General features: G+C 29.7%; 1 protein-coding gene across 4 annotated transcripts in view; it reads right to left on the reverse strand.

The window, feature by feature from the left end:
• Positions 1-18,135, reverse strand: part of LOC100168952 (neuroligin-4, X-linked-like) — a 365,515-nt gene that overhangs the window by 108,944 nt on the left and 238,436 nt on the right. For all 4 annotated transcript variants that reach the window (XM_029490516.1, XM_029490517.1, XM_029490518.1 and 1 more), the window contains one exon: positions 15,788-15,985. In XM_029490516.1, coding sequence (XP_029346376.1) covers positions 15,788-15,985 — 198 coding nt within the window. The remainder of the gene's footprint in view (positions 1-15,787; positions 15,986-18,135) is intronic.

The following is an 18,135-nucleotide window of genomic DNA, read 5'->3' on the forward strand; positions in this document are numbered from 1 at the left end:
ATAAAGCACATGTCCGTCAATAAATTAACATGGATTGTTGCAGTGTCAGATATTAATTTACCTGTTCATATTTTTATAATTCTATTTCAATAAAAACAATAAATTTTAATGAGAAGTCAATAAGGAACAATTTCCAGTTGATTGTTTGATTGAAACATGCAGTAAAATATATCTTAAGGCATACCTAAACTGTAGACAGTTAGGATAATCATTATGTCCAAAAATAAGAGTGATCACCATATGTTAATTTGCTTTTACTCGTAGGATCACTATTGAAGAAACTATACTCCGGCCCACGAGAGTCCATACGAAAACCGCGCATTCATATAGTAATACGTGACGTCTGTTTTCTCCCACCATGATGCCATTCCCACTATTCGGCAACGTGCCGATGCACAGTTACGGACGCGTTCTGACATATGGACTCTCGTGGGCCGGAGTATAGGTACCGACGTTTGTTTCAATATTTTCCTTAAGTATCCTTGGTAAAAGTCGTTGGTTGTGAAGTGTTTACTACAAATTTTCTGTAACGAGTAGGAACAAAATTTTCTCTTTTAATAGCTTTAACCCACATTTTCTTTTTCACCTCATCAGAAAGAAATCTATTTTATAAAAATTATTTTGTTAAATTATAGTTGCATTCATTTAATAAATGTTAAAATAAGCAGTGTTACTTTTTAATTATCTGATCTACCTATACACGATAAAATTTTCAAAATATTTTGATTTGTTTTGAACTGTTTAGGAACATTTTCAGTTTACTATTGTATTAATACATTTTAGATTCTAAGTGGAACGATGAATGTATTTTGTATATGAATGTCAATAAAATTTTATTTGTTGAAAAAAAATACTTGAAAATTTAATACAAGGCACCTACTACCTATATTGTTACAATGAAATTTGAAAAATATTAATAACCACAGTTTTTATATCTAAGCATTTAAAGTTCAAATCTTGACTAAATACGGAAAAATCACGAAACTTAGCAAATTATTTTGAGTTTTACACGCCGCTTCTGCGCATGTAGACTGACGACCGAGCGAGCGCCGAGGCCTCATTTCCCCCTCTCTCGGCCCATCCCTGTTTTATATGTATAGGTCGCAGCTGTCCAGCTGACGAAATTGTGAGTTATTGAACCAGTTATTACTTGTTTACTGTGTTTATATGCAGGCATTAAGAGGACGCTATACCCGCATGCGTTGTCTCCGTCTTACAAATGCACAACATAGAAAAAACTGTTTTGCGCAGGAAAGAACCGAGATTTTCACCACATAAAAGCTGCATCCTTAGATCTTGTTCTTGCGGTTGATAAGTTAAAAAATCTAGTATTATGTACCTAGTTAAGTAGATAGTAATAATAACTAGGCTAGTTTATATATTGTTATTTATTATATAATAATTACTATTTGGCGTGGCTGCCACAAATAAGGACTCTTGTGTCTATTTAGGCAGTTACTGCATTCTATAATAAGTAATAACTATACACATTTTAAATAGGTAGTCCATAAATGCAATAAAAATTAAATAAGTTAAATAAGTTTTGTCAAATATACTAACGGCGCCAACTCAAAAGTAGCCACACTCGAACACGCTGCGTGGCGAGCGAAATTGCGTCGGTATTTAGGCACGTTGCAAAGGAATTTTAGTTAATTGCTCGCGAGCAGTTGGGACGGTTTTGTCGTTAAAATTCGTTCGTGGCATAATAGATGATGAAAAGTGTATGGCGCTAAAGATTTTTTGTAAAATAGTAAATCTCCACTTTACCACAATAAGACTTTAAGGGAAGATGCGTGGAATGAAATAAGTTCACTAATGAATTTACCTGTTGCTGAACTAAAGAAGAAAATGTCACCCTTCAAGCATCCTACAAAAGAGAAAAATCCAGAGTAGCTAAAAGCTTCATTACTGGTTCTGGTAAGTATTCCATAATATAGGTACTTAAAATTTATTTTAGACAAGAATAAACTTTAAAATTATTTAATGGCATACATTCAAAATCGTAGGTAGGGCCCTAGATTGGTGAGATCCAGATTAAAGTATGCTATATATTATAATCTATTATTATCTATATAAATAAAAATGAATGTCGCTTTTTTCCGAACTCAAAATCTTGAAAACTACTTTGTTTTTTCAATGTACCTTGTTGATACATTGTTTTGTTCATTGATTAAAAAGCTTAAGAATTCAATAATATCAAATAAAAACCAAATAAATTACATAACAATATTAACGTTGATTAGTGTAAATACTAAATGTACACAAGATTACGGCAATATGGCCAAATATTTTATAATTTATAGGTATCATCTTTTTACATTAACATTTATTTTTGTCCAGGGGTAGATTTCTGACCACAGTAACTGCGTATAAGTTTAATATACATAAATTATAATAATAATAATATTATAATATCAATAAAAAAATGTTCACAAAAAGTTTAAAAATGTATTCATAGGTTTAAATTTGTAGTTTTAGCTTTTTAAAAATATTAGGTAACATCGACTATTTCTTAAACAAATTTTGTTATCTTGTTGTTATTCAAAAATATTTTATGTTGAGAATATAAAGATTTGGACAATTTGGATTTCAAAACATTAAGATTGATTTTAAGCTATTGCCAATCTACAATAATCCTTTATTGAATCAAAAGTTAATAACAATAATTTAAATAGATAATAGGTATAATATTTTAATAGTTAATTAATATTAATAATATAATCAAACAAAGATTTCGGAAATTATTAATGTAACTTATAGTATTACCGATATTGAAATAAATTACTTAGATAGCGATAGTATAAATATGTATATCATAAAATATACTTAACAATATAGACTGACAGGCCATCTTTGTTTGATGTAATTATTTATTTAAATACTTTTATCGCCTTGAAAGTTTAAAAACAATTATGGCAATTTACAACAGAATTAAATTAACAACATAATTTATAACTGCCAAATAAATGTATTTTTTTATTCATCTTATATTCGAAAAACTTTGATGGTATTATTATTAAATTTCTTAATTTTTAACAATTGTTTTTAGACAAGAATTATACAAACAAAATGTTACAAATTATTTAATTTTTTCATTTTAATGTATGCGTGGTTATAATAATCTTAGGCAAATTTAGACGTTTCATTTTAAATTACATGTTTATCACAATAATTAGGTATACCATAATTTTAATTTAACGATTATTTGCAATATTTATAGCTAAACCTTAAATAACATTGAGAAGGTTTGGCTATTATTTGAGTGTATTTTCACCATACGTACCAGTATGTATAGCGATCAATCAAATTGCTTATAAATAAATAAATATTTATTTTATTTATTATTTAATCGATTTTTGTTGCACTTATATTCCTATTTAAAGTGCAATCAAACGGCCGCTGACGGGCCATTACACATTTTATTTTTTTTGTGTGACATTTTGCTAATTTAAATATAACCATGGTTGCATCTGAATTAGTTTGGAGGTTGTCCTTTCATATTCAACACAAACCCGTCAGGCTTTTTGATGCTGAAAACGTTATCAAATTTATGTTTTTTTTTATGTTAGGTATATTGGAATATCGTGATTGGTGTGTCACCCTTTAAAAGCTCTGAATCGGGTTCTCCCACTCTCTGTTTCTCTCACACTTCATTCTGTCTTGATACATTTTTTTCCTAGTCGCATACTAAAGAGATAATGGTAAAAAAAAATTGTGTATAATAAACTTAACACAATTGCATAACAATAAATAGTATATATTATAAAGTAATAATAATTTTTAAAATAAATTATAATCACAACCAATACACGTGATTTGATAAATAGATTGTGACGGTTATATTGTGGTCATGTCCATACATAGAATTACTATGCGACACACGTTAAGCGCAAAATTATTCATCATACATTAAATTGATAATAGAATTATTTAAATTATTTTGCGTCAAAATGAACGAATACGTTTTCCGTTAGGTCCTTTAACTTTTTGTTTCGTGAATACTTTTACTGTGTAACTTTAATTTTTTTTGTTTTTACTGTCTATCGATTATTGTATTGACACTTGAGCACTTGTATTCTTAATTTGTTATACCTACTAATTTTTCGTTTTAATTTAGTTGAATATAAGGGTATACTATTAATTATATTACATTGTACAGCATACATCAATAATAATTAATATTACTATTTAATTTTTCACAGCATGTCAACTATTGCTCATTCAATTTTTAACCCATTTACATGGCAATTGTTTGTATTAATTATTATAATAAATTCGGATTGAAGTTTCTATCATCACTTTAAATTTATTTAAACTTTTTGTTAAACAAACTATTACGTATTTTTATCTATTTACTACCTATCTAACACGATTTATTATTGTTTATATACATTCTTCCTATATTCAGTTTCCTTTAGCATAATATAAAGTACCTATAATGTATAGGTATGGTATATTATATTAATATGGTAGGTACGTATAACATTTTTATAACTATTATTTGTAAGAACATATTAATTATACATCAGACATCAACATATTTGTAATATAAGTATTGATATAAACATTTACTCTACCTATACCTATGATATGCAATAAATCAAATTTTATCACAAGTATATGCTGGATAATTTTATGCATTGTACAATTGATAATGTACATTTTAATTCATCTATTTAAGCCTTTACCTAACTGTTATATCAAATGTAATGTTCAATCTATTTAATGGTTTGTCTATGGAATATTAATTGTACATAATGTTAATTATTAGGGCCTTGTATAATAAATATATCTATCAACTAAGTTACTATGTTTAGGTATGAACATTTTGTATTTGATTTAATGTTCATATTTTGTTTTAAAAGTTCCCAATTTATTATTTTTGATGAATACCTATGTGGGTTTAAAAAAAAAATAAAAAAATGATGTATCTTAATATTCTTTTCTTGGCATAATCAATTTAAAATCACGTCAATAGTGATACAGTTACAGTAGGTATATTCACGAGTACAATCGATAAATTTATAATTTCCATACGATACTCAATATAATCCTATTAAAACCACTTTTTTTAGTAGATAGGTATGAAAAAACCGCTTAGGTACAAGTGTACAACAGTAGCGTGCAGTGTCCAGAAATTGATGGACAAACTTCGCCGCGTCCATGCAGGATACTCGTCGGAGGCACGCACACGGGATGTGTTCAATACGTCCAAAGAGTCTTTAAAATGGTATTTTCCATTAAAAATAAGAAAAAGAAAAATGTACGACCCTCGTCAAATCTAACGGAAGACGCATTTGATGGGTATCGAACTAATGGTATAATACAACGTGGTCAGTAAATTTGCGAACGACGCTGGACGTGGAATTCTCGTCTTTGCGTGTATAATATTATATTAATTCATGGGCGAGTCTATTATATAAAGCCATTGTCGACGTCGTACGGCGTGTAAATCACGTCGGCGAAGCGTGACGTCTTCCGGTCGAGAATGAGCATACGAAACGTATGGCTAACGCGTGCGGCGGCGAATAGGTACATTATTTGTATGGTGTACAATATAATATTATATATAACAGGATATGTCCCACCGTGTGTGTTCTCGTAAGTTCAACCCTCGTGCAGTCGTTTTATGTATATAACATAATTCTTTGCCATAATATACAGCCTCAAGTTTAAAATATTATCGTTCATTTTGAAATACTTAACATAAATTGACAATTTATGAAATGTTGACTTTTCAAGTATTTCATAAAATATCAGCTCTATAAATGTAATCTCTATAAAATGTAATCATAAGCGCACCTAGACCTTTAAAACGTAGGGTGCTATAATATTTCATATTTTAAAAACATATACAATTTATGGTATTTCAATATAATGATGATAGTTACACCTAAAAAAAACAATGGGTGTTAAATTAGAACTTGGAGAGGTGCTAAAGACACTTTTGCACCCCCCCCCCCCTAATTGCGCCAATGTCTGGCATATGGACTTAAAACAATTTTTTTAATTTATATTTCGATCTAATTAATTGGAAATTAACATTATTATACATTATTCTTAATACGCACTTCCTGAGAAATACATAAAATATGATCTATGTTACAAATCTGATATTTAACTTATATCCATTAGATAAATAATATATACCTATACATTTAATTATAATTTTCATTTGTATTAATTCTCGAAAAAAATATAATGTGCTGAAATGAAAATGTTCGTGCGTCGACTCTATTTAAACATCTAAATGTAATCATCAAACCAATAAGTGCATGATAAAATCAACATAAAATTACAAAATGTATGTTACAATATATGTACCTAGTAGGTAAATGTTTATGATAAATTTAAATTGTATACCGACGACACTATTACAAGTTGTGTACAGCTGATCAAATCGAATGAAAATATAATAATAAAAAAGGTGGGAAAGTGATTTTGAATTTTCTTTTCTCTTAGATAAATGGAAAATGTCAGATACACCACTCTGTGAATTTGGACAGGTTCAAATCTCCAAGCACATCGTCGATATTATATTATGCTGTCTAACAAAATATGAAGGAAAAACAGAAGCTTCTGAACAAAGGCGACACCGAGGCACAAGAGTGGGTAGCCTAGAAGTGCGCCTCTAGAGATGGAAATAAGATCTGTCTATTTTATTGTTGCCCTCAAAATTACATGTTACCGCCGACAATTATGTATCAATTTATTTATATATATCTTAGTTTATGGTTTTGTATAATTCATAAATCTAACGTGTTTTTTTTTTCAGTTATTAGTTATAGTATAATATGAGTAGGTAACGAGTCAAGTATTTGTTATTTGTTATTTAGTTAGTGTTTTTCAAAGTTTATGTATGTTTTCACAAAAATAAGGCCATAATATTAAATAAAAAAATCATCATCAAAATATTATTATGATTTTTTATTTCAAACGTCAATGATTTCGACTATGTCTTACGTGAATAACATAACGTGGGCAGAAAGTCTTTACGAATGCTTATCTGAACAATGAAGTGTATGGGCCGGGGAACGAAAAAAAATACAATTCGCCAAGTGCACTTCGATCTAATAATATTAACATTAAAATAATAATATTATATTATACTTTGTGGCAGAATGAGTGAGTCACTCGCAATGGACGACCATCGCAGAATGACAATTGGCGTAATCACCACATATTGTTGTCAGTGCAGCACAGATATGACGTGTACAATATTAGAGTACAACATAATAATAATAACCTAACCGGACTTGGCCCGTACCGAATGACGTCCGTTCACCGCGATTCGACCGCGGTCCACCCCGATCGGTCGCATGGCGCTTAATCGCGTCGATCCCCAAAAACATGACCGACCGATTTTCGCTTGTACTTGCCGGGGCCGCCCCCGCACAGGTATTCGCCCGGAAACTGCACCGCGATCGGAAACCCCCTCCGAAGCCGCTGTATACCGCTGTCACCACAAACCACGTGTATGGCGTGTATACCAGACACAGTTAGTAGTAGGTGGTCATGTGATATATATATATATATATAAATTATGTTATATTGTACAGAAACTACGGTCGTTGTGCAGTCGATTGCCGCCCGCCGTCACGTCCGCCAGCCACTATACCTCCTCGGCGTCGTTCGACTGTCGGCCGCTCGGGTGTGACGGCTTAATGGAAAATAAAGCGGAGAACAAATGATTTCGAATTAAAAAAAAATCGGATTTATTACAAGCCGCGTGTACTGCGAGGCTAGAAAAAAAAACGCGAGCGACAAAAATAATATAATAAACGCCGTCGTCAACGGGGTGTGGCGTACAACCCGACGTACATAAATCACCGGTGCCGTGAAAAAAAAAAAAATTCGAAGTGAAAACGATCGGATCGAAAACGGACGCGTGCAAAATTTATACGATTTGGTAAAAGTTTGCGTTTTATGAGTGGTTAGTGCGTGTGTGTGTGTGTGTGTGTGTGTTTAGATGATACTTTTATACTATATTGTTACGGAATTACAAAATAAATAATAATACGTATTTAATATATTATTTTATGTTCAATTTTTATTTTGTTGTATTACAATTATTTTTACGGGGTGTTTAGAAGATACGGCGACCTCGATAGAATACTATTTTGTCCTGCAGACAACGTTAAAAGAGGTACCATACAATTTATTGTTTTCCTCCCTTTACCCTTACGATAAAACTATAATAATAATAATACTATAATACTATAATAATATTGTTAAATTTGTTCGTTAATACTGCTAACAGATTTTCACTAAATTATTATTATTATTATTAATTTACTTAATTATATATTTTTCAAGGTCTATTGAAAAAAAGTATACCCAATATACTTTACAATGTTTTTCCTATCAGTTTTTATTTTAACATCAAACAATAATTGTTCGTTTGAAATGAAAAGTCAATACCCGAACGCACTCATAATAAAAATTCAAATTCGAGGATGTAGTGCCATTCAATAGGTGTTATAACAACTCTTTTCTCAGTATATTTCTCAAGTATTTTCTTAGTTCCGTGGATGATATTAAATATTTGACTAACTATTTGATGATTATAATTAAGTAATTGGAATTTTCTTAAAAGTATTTATATGATAAGTACTTTTAAGAATAAAAATAAATTTTTTTTTATTTTTTAAAAAATAATTAAGAACAGTAATTTTCACACTATAAATTTTATAGTGTGGAAATTACTGTTTTCAAAAAGATAAATACTAGTAGAAGAAGAAGAAGAAAATTTAGAAATTTCTTTTTTTTTCAATTCTCTAGATTTTATGGTGAGCACTTTGCACAGATGTCGTCAGCGTCTTTGAGTGTAAGTGTTATTTTGCTAACACAATAAAGGTTATAATACGGGGGAATAACAGGGATCGCAGGCGAGATACCGTTTGCGTTTATCGACGTTTAGAGAGACACTTCAAGTCCGAAATATTAGAATCGTATCGCCACTCCCCCTTCTCTTGCTATTACGGTCGGCCGAACTATTGTTTTTTATCGTCCTGCATAAACGTCATTGGACCGTTCATACACGTTTCGGCCAAACGAAACATTCGTTTAGTTTTTATTATTCCCCCCCCCCCTTCGGAAACCAACGGTGTAAGTACACGTGGACGTTATACCTCTTTGCCATGGCGATCAACCGTTAAAATGCAAGAAACAAACTGCTTGCGATCCGTAGTAATCCCACGCGGCGATGCGATAGCCGAGGTGGCGCGGAATTAGCCTAATATTTTTGTTCGAACACCAAAAATTGCGCTAAATACTTGGCGTAAAGTCTAAGTTTTTAACAAGCCTGGCCAAGTAAGTGATTATTTTTAATTGAGTTAAGTTAAGTTGATTGAAAACATTTTATAAAGTTTAAAGTTAATAGTTATCCTATTTTTTTTCAAGTTAAAAGTTATATGGAAATTAACACCAAACTGACAATTAACGTATTAAGTTTTTTTTAATGCGTAAATAGCCACTAACATGGCTTAAAATAATAAAAAGTAAATGTTTATGCATAATGCATCATCAATAATAATTGTATTATATTTAATATTTAATTATTTATAAATCGACGTAAATCGACGTTACTTAGGTTCGATTAAAAGTAGGTAACTCGTTATTTATTAAATTTACAACAATAAAAATCAGTCAAGTTAAAAATTAGGTTAATGAAAATTACATTCAAAAAATTTAAGTTTAGTTAAATTTAACATCAACGTAGTAACCCATGATTGGTTTTTAATACTATGTATTTTGAAAAATACGATTTTTTTTTATGTGTATTCACATTTCAATTCTTGTAAGGTTGAATATTAGGTATTACTGTATTAGGGAGAAATTCTTAGAAGAAAATCTTTAAATTTTTTTTTGTTTTAAAGAAATTTGAGTTTTCAACGAATAACATGGGTGATATCGAAGAAAACACATGAAATTTCAATGACTGCTGTAGTTGTGACTTTTAACACATGGGGTAAACCACATTATTTTTTTTCTTATGTGCCGTACGTATTTGACAAATTCTCATGAAATCCCTTGAATCCATGACGCACAGTTTCCGTACTTCTGAGGTATAGGTACAATAGAAGAACCATGGAAACCAGAAACGGCTGAAAGTCACTGCAGGGGACTTAATATAAAAAAAAAGTGGAGACAGATGAGTATTGAAGCACTGAAATGAAGAACTGTTGATACGGCACCGGGACAATTCAGGTAATCGATAAGGCAATGTTGATTCGTCGGCCGTCGCGTTGAGAGAGTTCTGGAAACATCGTGTAAATGTCTACATTTTTACTGCACAGGCCACAGATATGGTTTTATGAAACTTTCACCAAACATGGTTGTACAATGGTGAGTGGTGAGAAGTCAGTTTAATGTAAATATTTTGAAGATAAAAGTAAAGTCCCATATATATAATAATTTTTATCGGTAAAATCAATTGCAAGAAAATGAAGTAAATAAATAGCTACTCGTGATAGATAACTTCCAAATTTCCAACATGGTTATTCAAAATATAAATTATTTCATGATATAAGTTATCTCGTTAAGTATATTTTAGTTCAGTTTTCCTCTTTTTTTGTTAAGGTATTTCTTCTTATTTTAAATTCATTATATCCTCGTACGGCTAAGACTATCAAACATTAAAAGATTTTACAAAGCGTTTAATATGCTGGCGCAGAGGTTATACTTAATAGTATTTAGTTAATATCAAAATAATTTTTATTATCTGTATTTCAAACATGAAGAGTAAATTTGATAATGTACAATGTACATACTATAATAATAATAAATAACATACAAACGAAAACACGTGTTGAGAGGAGCCACCCATTGATACAACAATTTAAGACAAAATTTATTTATTTATCACACTGGTTAATTAAGAAGGTTACGACTTACGGCACTAGCATCTTTTGAGGCGACGACACGACGTAGTATGAAGTTTATCAGGAATAGTGCATGATATTAGATGAGAGATTATAGGATTTAGATGGTATAGAGTTATTTAACTCTAAATATAAATACGATATAGAATCTATTGTAGTAGATTTTGGCTAGTAGACCAACAGTATTCATTTTTATGTCCTTAAGAGTCATTAGTAAAAAAAAATAATAATAATAATTTTATGTTAACTGAAAATAAAATTATGTTTTATACATTTCATAAAGTAAAAATTGTTATTACAGTTTATATATTTAATAGTATAGTAGATATAACGTACAAGGGTGTATTACAAGCAAATTTTACTGTATAAAACTATAAACACAACATTGTATCGTTATAATTTTTTGCTCACCACCTACTAAAATACATTTATAATGATTATTATTACCTAAATGGTAATATTAAAATTTAAAATGATATTCTGATTTCTGACCAAACATGACGTATAACATTATATTTATTACTGCACTAGGTATATTTTACGAAATTATAATATATGTCATATATTGTACATTACATAAGTGATTATTAATTTATTAATGTTATTATTGTAGATTTTCTCTAAATATCCATGTTTATGCATTTATTTCTGCAATACATTTTATTTTAAATGCTTCCTCTGTGGTACTCACATGATTTATGATATTTTTCAATAAACCATAGCATACATGGTTATGAACATAACAATTAATAATAATGTCTAACTGACCTACTTTCTAAACTCTTTAGTACGTTTCTTGGAATGATTCTTTTAAAAAAAATATTGAATTCAAATAAACCAAAAAACCTACAAATCACCTAATGGTAGTAGCTATAAACAAAACCACGAACTATATAAATATAATAGGTATGAGCAGGTAACTTTCCATCAATATTAATCTTTATAGCGAATGGTACAATGCAATATTATTATTTATTATGAGAATTATTTTATATTCTGATTATAAAAAAAAATATAAAATATAATTTCTAAATTATAAGTCATATCATAGTATAAAACTCATATAAATGATAGGAATGACATCTGTGATTTGGTGCAAGAAGGGCCAATGTCACATTTTGACAAAATTGAGATTATTTGACTAATTTCATTAAAATATGCTTATATTACTTGTGTTAAAAAGACCAATGTCTCTTATATATATATAAGCATATGCTGTATGACCAAATTAGATTTGACATTGGCCTTTTTGACAATAATCGATAAAATAATAATCAATGTATTATAAGCCTATGTCGACATTGGCTACATATTATCTATAGCCACGACATTGGCCATTTCGAAATCAATTAATAAAGTTTATAAATGTAGGAGTTACTAACATTATGATCAATTGAATATTATTATGAGGTTTTCATAAAAAAAGTCAAGTTATTTAATTGTTAAAAATTGTTTATTTTAAGTTTTAGTTTTTGGCCAATGTCAAACCAAAGTAATTTTTTTATTTTTTCTGGGGGGCCAATGTCAAACTAAAATTCACTTAATTACACTTAAAAACAAAATGAGTGTCATACAATGAAATAAAAACAAATGTAATTTAGTAACAGAATTTTTAGAGTTCAAACATAAAATTTAAGATTTTTATGTAAATTTTAGAAATTGGCCAATTTAATATTTTAAATTCCTGAACATTGTCAAAATATGACATTGGCCCTTCTTGCATCAAGCCACATATATCTGAAATCGGTTAAAAAAATATTTTATGTTTCAGAGAATATTATTACTTCGTTAACAACTGTAGAAATGTAAAAATAGTCCAAGTATCATAAAATAAATATATTTTCGACATTTCACTCGAACATTTTAAGTACTTTTTGAACAAATCGTTGCTCTTATTGGGACTCTTAATTTTGGTAATTTAAACATTTTGCACTTTCAAATTATCCATTAGACTAAGTTGGTCGAGTATCTCTGAAGTACCATCACATTGTACAAGAGGGAGCGTAGAATGTGACGTGAGACTATACGATTGCGGCTCGAGTTCATCTTGTGGCGCCAGCGTAAAAGTTTTTCCCGATACTCTAATGTAGAAAATTCCAAAGCAAATAGTAACCAAACGCACAATTAAAGGAAAAAACTACCGTTCTGGCAAAATTCATCACGGGATTTGTTTTTAACGTACGATGGGGGGAAACAATGAAGTGAACACAAAAAAAAAATCCGTAAGAATTCGAACGAAAACAAAAAGAAACGACACAGCGCAGGCCACAGACAATAAATCTCAACAGGAATTTTACGGTCGGTCGGACTGGATCGACCCTTCTCGGGCTCTGCTTACGAATTCATATCACACCATCTTGGCCTGAGAAAGGCTAAAACCTTTATGTCTTTATAGGAGTTTATTCCGTGAAAGTCGGTGGGGAAAACGACGAGCGGGACGTTATAAACGACCCGATAAAAGCCCCCTCTGCAGCTACAAAAAAAATTAATTATTATTAGCCGTGTATTGGTATGCCGTACGCGCTTTTTAACAACTGTTCCCTCAATGTTGCACCCGAGCACGACGTTGCAATCTAGAGTGGATCATATATCACTGGTTTCGAAATGAACAAAGAATTAAGAAACTACTCGAAATTAAGCGGATTACCCTTAATCGTTTTCGGGCAAAGTCCATAGTTTTTGGAGCCATAATTATTGTGATGTTAAATATAGCCCTCTTATAAAAAAACAAGAATCACGAAAACTCGATCAGATATTTTTTATTATACGTTTGAAGTCTACTTTGGGTATGGTAAAACATTATTATTGAGTGAAGCGCCGATAGCTCAGTAGGTATTCAATTAATCTATCGGCTAAAACCAAGAAAATACAAATAAAAAGAACATTAAAAAAAAAAAAAAAATATAGTTTGTAGGATTTAAATCCCTAATACCTATTGTTATATTGTATTATGATTCAAAAAATGGCTTATGTAAGACTTAGTACAAAATAATATTTAGTATTTTTTTATTTTATTGAATCCATATTAATAAAGAAATTCAAGTAAATGTAATATTAATTAAAGCAAAATTATATTTAAATTACTGAAAAACAACCGGATCAGACTAGATAACGAGATTCGTTTTTCTTATGGATTATTATAATAATTGACTAAATCACAATCTCATGCCTACTTTAGAAATCATTGAATCAAAATTATTATTGATAATTGTATCACCCAGATATTATATGTTATTTTATTATTATTATTAATTTTTTTACTGTGTTTGAGGCTTCGACAGCTGAGGTCATTAGCCTAGGGTACTGTAGGGGAGGGTACTGTAGGTTTTTTAACACGTGTGAGTATGTGTGACAAGGGTTTGTCACTAAAAATTTAGGGTGGTCAACTATCCGGGAGCTAGTGACACCGGCCAGTGCGTACAATCAGAACGGGTTTAGTAACTGAATGCACATACCAAGCCACTATTTTATTATTAGTATCAGCAAAAATATTTTTAAATAAACTAGAAAAACTAACAACTGCCACAATCTTCGTATGTTATAGTAAACGTTTTATAAAAACTATAGCCCGCTCTCGATATTTTTCCTCTACGAGAAAAATCTATGAACCATAAATGTGTTTTTGTAAATAAGTAATACCATAAAAACAAAATTGGTTAGGAATATCGGTTAGAAAAATAAAATATATGTTCCCGGCCTAAAAACATATTTAAGCTAATATATTATGAACTGCAAAATAAAACAAGAATTTCAAAATATCTGATTTATTATTATTTTTTTTTTAATTTCGTTTAATTCAATTAAATCATGAATACTATTTGATCGATTAATAATAGTATTGTCATACATTTTTAATTAAAATGTACAAAAAAAAACTTCTTACTATTTTCTAACTTAAAATAACTCATGACATTCCTATTTAAAATATTTTCAACCACAAAAATATTGCTATCATTTCTAACGTCCTTGGTCGAAAATAGTATAATGTGTTGCTATGGTGATAGTGAGGATACGTAAAAGACAAAAACAATCTCTCACAAAACAAACTTTTTTAAGTAAAGTCAAGAGATTTGGCACGATTCCTTTTAACAACAAAGGCGTTTATAGTTTGTACGCGTATAATAATATATCTTTCTATTCCATGCACTAATAAATTGAATTTTTTATGTACTATTTTGATTTTATAAAAAAGTAGTCTGCCCTTCATTTATCTACAATACGCAGTATGAATAGATATTATTCCACGCATTACAGAATTAGATACCTATCCAACTATTAGGATAAAAATACAAATTAGAAATAGTTTTTACATTTAATTTAAATCATTAGATAAATTAAAACTTATGTTTCCCAACATTTAAAAGTACATAAAAATTAGATACATAATTGTATTTAGCTTATTGTTTGATTTTCCATCTAAAGGGTATTATATTTCAAACACTTTTTTTTTTAAATATCATGAAAATTAATAAAACATGAATAGGTATTCTAGTTAGAAAAATACGAATTTTTACCTATGTCAGCATTACCTTCATCAAACATTTATGGATATAAATTTTTTTAATGTTAAATTATCAATATTAACGGCTGTAAATAATTTATATTATGTTTGTATTAATCAAATACACGGGTATTCACTATGCATAATAAGCATAATATACATCATACTTATAAAGTCGATAATTTAAATATGTTTGATTTATTTGTAAAATTGAACATACGAATAAATATTTATTTAGTATATTTATTGCGAAAAAGATATTAAGGTGTAACTGAAGCGGTTAAAATAATGTGTCGCTATTAATGACCTTTAATCGACCACAGTACTAAATTGGATCCTCATAATACACTGTACAAATCGTTTTTATCAGGTTTAAATACGATATTCATTTTTGGACACTTACCATCTGGTACCGCGGACGATGCCATCAAGAAACCGACGCAAGCGGCCCCGGTGCCATGACCCATTAGTGTTACGTTACTAGGGTCACCACCAAATACTGCTATATTCTCCTGTATCCAGTGCAGGGCTGCTATTTGGTCCATGAGACCGTAGTTGGACGGTGACTTGAGGTGCTGATTGGAATTGAGATTTAAAAAACCTGAAAAAAAAATATATATATAATCCCACATGAATAATATAAAACAATAATAATAATACCTAATAATAATAATAAAAAGAGATAAACGGGGACAATGCAACATTGATTTACAGCAAGCAGACACGAGCTTAAATCCGGCAGCCATTTGTTCATGATGTACACTTAAGATCCATGGAAAGGGCTGTGGTAGAGGTCTGAGGAGGAGAGGCGAAAGTCTTTAAGTTGATACGGTCGAGGGAGAGAGAGAAATCAGTAGGAAGGAGGTTTGTTCCACGTTGAGCTCCTTTTTCCACTCTCCCAGGCCCGTTAAAGTGTAGTCTTAACGGGCGGATGTGACTTTAAGACGGGGAGAAGCGCTACACATAATCCATGACAATAAATGCTTCTGGGAATTCGGCTCAGTAGATGGTTACCAGATGATATCGATGAATGGCGACGGCGACAATAATTGACGAGAAAGATATTTTTAGCAAATTGCTCTTGTTTGTTTTGTTTTACAGTTTATTTTTATTTAGATTATAAGAATTTAAAATAGTAGTAGGCATTCTTACATACACTTGACGGTTTAATAGACTTATCATTATGACAAAATAATTGTTCGTATTTTATAGTAGGTTGTCTTAACTGAATTATTGTACATTGTTTAATTATAGCTGAAAGCTAAGACAATCACGTTAGACATTTTAAGTAATCTAACTATATTAGTACGGCATATGAAATATCAATAAGTTTATTTTATATGGAAAAATGTACTAGGATATGTTGTTTTATATACTATAACTCTAATTTTTTACTCGAGTACCGTATGTATGCATGATACGAAGTTTTAATTGACATTTTGTGTTCAACATAAGTTGCTTACATAAAATGGGTGAACAATGCTACCTATTATCAATTATTATACTGTATAATATTACATGCTTAGCAATTTATATATTTGAATTCATTGATAAAATGCTGATCATTTTTAAATGTAGTAGGTACCTGGTACCTATATTTGTTTTGAAACTGATTTGATGGATTGGAAATAAATAAGTAGTTTGCAATTTATTGTTAAATCATTCGAATAGAATAAAGCATATGCTTACGAGTTATGATATAGATTATTAGGTTTAATCGAGTAGATTTTTTTAAATAACGTTATTTATAATTGAATCTAATTGGATAGATACGCCAAGTGTCAGGGGTTTGAAGAAATAACATAATGAATAATATTATAAAGCTACAGGCATATTTTAAAGCAGTCAATCATTCGTGATATACCACCAACGTCAGTCTGCAGCATGGTTTGATTTTATTGTAATAGGTATGCATTGGATTATCAAAGGTAGGTTGTAAAATCCATCGCGAATTTCAACTGACATTAATTTATGTTAAATCAATGATGGTTGACACGATATCAGCATTTGCGTTCTGTAATCTAATTTCGTTTCATTTGTGATGAATTTGGTAAGATTTCTGACAGGTGCTTAATAATGTTATATGACGATTATTATAATATTGCATCGTGCACTATAAAGAACAACTATTAAGTTTGTAAATGATTAAACTACATAATAGTGATCATCAGAGATGTAAAAGATAAGTGTTATCACGTCATACCTATAGTGTTCTGCATAATAAGATATTACAATACGTACCTAGGTTCATTAATGTGCTTAATGAATATTATTACAGAGATGTATTATAATGAACACATTTTTATACCTAATTAAATGTGTATATTTTGTGAAAATAAGTTGATAATTTGAATGTAAATTAGCTTTGGGCACCTATAACTAAACCATAATTTATCATAATAAATAATAGCTATCATTATTAAAATCATTAATTTGATCCATGATTACAATGATTGATTATTGCCAATTTTCTTTATTGGTTTATAAAAACTTCCGAAATAAAAATTATATAAAGGATAATTTTGTACTTCATAGTTCATCATACAAAACAAATAAAATAAATGTATTCAATATAAATGAATGATACTTAATAAGCCCATTCCGAAATGCGACGTAATCCAATATGCATTCAATATAATAATTATATTTTATCATTGTATATTAATTAAAATCGTTACTAATCATTGTGATCGTTTTTAAATCAATATAAACGAAAACTTTGTTTTTTAGTCCTTCGTTATTTCAAGTAAT

The sequence above is a fragment of the Acyrthosiphon pisum genome, chromosome A2 (genome assembly GCF_005508785.2).
Source record: "Acyrthosiphon pisum isolate AL4f chromosome A2, pea_aphid_22Mar2018_4r6ur, whole genome shotgun sequence".
Lineage (NCBI taxonomy): Eukaryota > Metazoa > Arthropoda > Insecta > Hemiptera > Aphididae > Acyrthosiphon > Acyrthosiphon pisum.